The following is a 3,944-nucleotide window of genomic DNA, read 5'->3' on the forward strand; positions in this document are numbered from 1 at the left end:
GCATGTATGTAGCGTATAACTATATATATATATATTTATATATATATATATATATATATATATATATGTAAGTGTGTCTAGATATATATAAATATAAACATACACACATATATATATGTATATACATTTACATATAATTACGCATTCTCACATTTATACATACATATACACCCATATACATACATTCATACGCATATAAATGCATAAACACCTATATATACACACACATATATATGCTTCCATATGCATATATATATATGTATATGTATATACATATATATATATATATTGACATGCACATGTATATATACATATGGATGTATGTATATACATGCATATGTACATGCATATAGACATGCGTACGCACATATATACATACATTCTCATCTATTCATACATACATACATATTTACATACATATACATAATAAAAAAATACATATATGTATATACACGTACGTACATAATCATGTACATACATATACATACATCTACTTACACTAATACTTCTACATATATGTTTACATATACAAACGTATGCATATTTACATACATATACATAAAAGAAATATATCTACATATATGTATATACACATACGTACATAATCATGTACATACATATACAGACATCTACTTTCACTAATACTTATGCATATATATTTGCATATACAAACGTATGCAGATTCATATTCATATACACACACACACATATATATATATATATATAGTTATATATAAACATACTCATATTTACATATTCACAAGTTTATATATACATACATATACATAAACAATTACATATACCCATATACATATATACGCATATATACATGTATATGAATATAATTACAAACACACACGGGTACATATATATAAACATATACATATACCTAAACATATACATGTACATGTGCATCTTCAGGAAGATACGCATTTATATACATATATATATATATATATATGTATATATATATATATATGCATATGTATATACCCACTTCTACTCAAACAGTTACAATTACAAATATATGCTTATACTATACACATATACACACAAACATATATATATATACATATACACACACACATATACATACACTTATACATATATACATACACACATCTTCACATAAACACACATATATAGAGATTTTCACACACGTTTATTGAATTAAGCACACATACAAAAGTTAAACACATCTTTGCACATCTATAGACGCCTATACATTTACATATGCTAGCATACGTACACATGTCCATCCACATGTATAAATATTTATACTGATACATATACATCTATACATTTACATCTATACATATACATATGCTGACATACATACACATCTCCAAATATCCGTATATACGCACATACACATATACGCGTGCATTTACATATACATACTGCTACATACACACACACACACACGTATATATATATATATATATTTGAATATGTATGTATATATGTATACATGTATATATATCAACATATATAGACATATCTGTATACATATATTTTCAATTATTGTTTTTCATACTATTTTTATTATTATATATGTGATATTGTATTTTAATGTTCATTAAACGTTAATACATCTGTGTACATGTTCACTTTCCAACTCAAGTTATTTCTGTGGTCTTGAACATATATGAGATGCTTTTTTTTGGTGTCATTTATGTAAAACATACTCTAAACAGAGGCAAATACACTACTTGTACTGGACATACTCTTCTGTGCTCGTGAAGCCTAGTAAGGATGGGTCTGTGTTTAAGTATGTGTGCAATCTAAGTACAACAGTACTCGTTCATTTCTCGCCCGTGATTGTCCTAGTGGTCTACTTGAGGTATATACATAGCGAACGTGTTGTTGATTCCTTATGCACTCTAATGCGGATAACCGTTTTGGTGTGGTATACCTGTAATTCGACAAATCTCATGGCTTCGTGATCTACGAATTCCTATAGTCCAGCAGAGTACCCATGCGCCGACCAATGTATATGTTCTCAAGTGGTTAAATGGTAACCTGCATCTAAGATCTATGATGTACATGTTGAGATATAGTCGTCTGCCTGTTATTCATTACACAATGTACTATACGCCAGCCAGTTTGTTGCAAGATAATAGTAGTACACGTTTGCTAGATTTGGGGAGTTTTTTTCATTCGCAGCCGCTTCATATATTTATCGCTATCATCTTTTCCGTACACGTACACGCAGAGTATGCTTTCCGCTAACACCCACTCCGCACACATACACCTTCAGATCCCCATTGAGGACAGGAAGGGCAAATGGAAGGAGGAAGGCCTGCAACTATACGAACAGCAATCTATAGTTGATCGGCATCCTGACTTGGGTTCAGCACTCGACGTACTGAATAGGTACGATGACTTTGGTGCAATTGGCGGTAGTGGTGGTGGTACGAGTCCAGGCACCAAGTTTGAGGGCATTAAGGCCAAAATGAGTAGTACGGACAGCACGACGACTGGGCTTGGGCAAACCACGCGGAGTGTCTTTAATCCGAGACTGGGCGGAGGCGGCAGTACCGTGGGCCCTGCAGGTAGCAGTGCTAATACTAATACGCATACATATATACAAGAACAAGACAACGAAGACAATACAAAGAGTGTCGAGGGGGATGAAGAAGGCAACGAGATAGCTAAGAACGACCGCTTCGCCACAGCCGCGGCACAGGTGATAGACATTGACGGCAACGCACGCGCAGACTTTATGAGTGTGCGCACCGAGGACACTGCCGAGGAGCGTGTAGGTAGTAATAAGGAGGTAGGCGTAGATGAGAATACCCCGGCCGCACAACAAGGGAAAGGGGGTGAGAATAATACAGGGAATGGCATGACCAGTACCAAGCCTGACAGCAATCGTACGAGCCATGCGAAACGGGACGATGAGAGCGAGGAGGGTCGTAAGCCCAAAAGTAAGGCCAAGCACGCCTTATGACACAGTGGTGGGTAGAAAGGCCTCAGGGTCCATGGGGCATACAATGTGCACCTATGTATGTGGCTGTAGTCAGCTTAAGGCAGGCTGTGTGTGTGTAGGTATATAGACTACGGCGGGTCTTGTCTCTGCGCGTATATACACTTCGATTGCACCTGAGGTGGCGGGGTGGTTGTATTGACAACTCTCCTTGTTGGTCAGGCACATACACGTCCTATCGCCAGAGAAGTGCAACGCCAGCATGCCCACACTCGCGATAACCCTGGGTTTGCGGCTTTGCACATACACCCTTTTGCATCAAACTTCGCATTCGAAAGGGGGTTCAGAGGTATTATCTCCTTGTGAACATATCCCTGTATGTGCATAAAGCAGGCTTCTATTGAGATACCCGCGTACGCATACATGTCGTGTATGTATCCGAAGCTATCAAGTGGTTGGCGACCAGATGCACAGCGCGCATGGCTATCTATTCACACTCGTTTGACCATGCGCACGCCTTGTGTGCACAAGCAGTGTGTTATTCGAAGACTATAGCTGGGCATGCACACAGTCAGTACACCCGTGGTGGAGCTTCATGCCTGTGGGCATGGTTTCAATCCGGATCAGGGAATACGTTTCCTAGGCCATAGAGAAGGGTCAATTGAGACGTAGGCAACTTTCGAGTGTTCACTGAGATTGCTGGCTTATACGCACGCCAGAGTTGTGTGGCTGCCCACGCAGAGAGTGACGCGTACTCGCATTGGTACGTATGAAAGCGATAGATGCTGCACGATGAATATCCATATGCATAGTATATGGAGTCCGTGCAAGCTACAAATAGATTCGAACGACAAACGCATAAGACAAGAACGATACAAATAAACAAGCATCGAATGATCGAAATATATCTATATATAGATCTCTATATCCATCTATATATATATATGTATATTTATATATATAAATATATATATATATTTATATATATATGTGTGTGTGTGTGTGTGTGTGTGAG

General features: G+C 37.3%; 1 protein-coding gene across 1 annotated transcript; it reads left to right on the forward strand.

Annotated features, from left to right (window-relative positions):
• Nucleotides 1–2,400: 2,400 nt before the first annotated feature.
• Nucleotides 2,401–3,023, forward strand: SARC_11685 (hypothetical protein; the record flags this gene model as incomplete). The annotated part of the gene is made up of 1 exon (XM_014294226.1): nt 2,401–3,023. A coding segment is annotated over one exon (553 nt), but the record flags the coding sequence as incomplete, so codon positions are not given.
• Between the last annotated feature and the right edge of the window lie 921 nt (nt 3,024–3,944).

This window comes from Sphaeroforma arctica (genome assembly GCF_001186125.1).
Source record: "Sphaeroforma arctica JP610 unplaced genomic scaffold supercont1.1820, whole genome shotgun sequence".
In the NCBI taxonomy this organism is placed as follows: domain Eukaryota; class Ichthyosporea; order Ichthyophonida; genus Sphaeroforma; species Sphaeroforma arctica.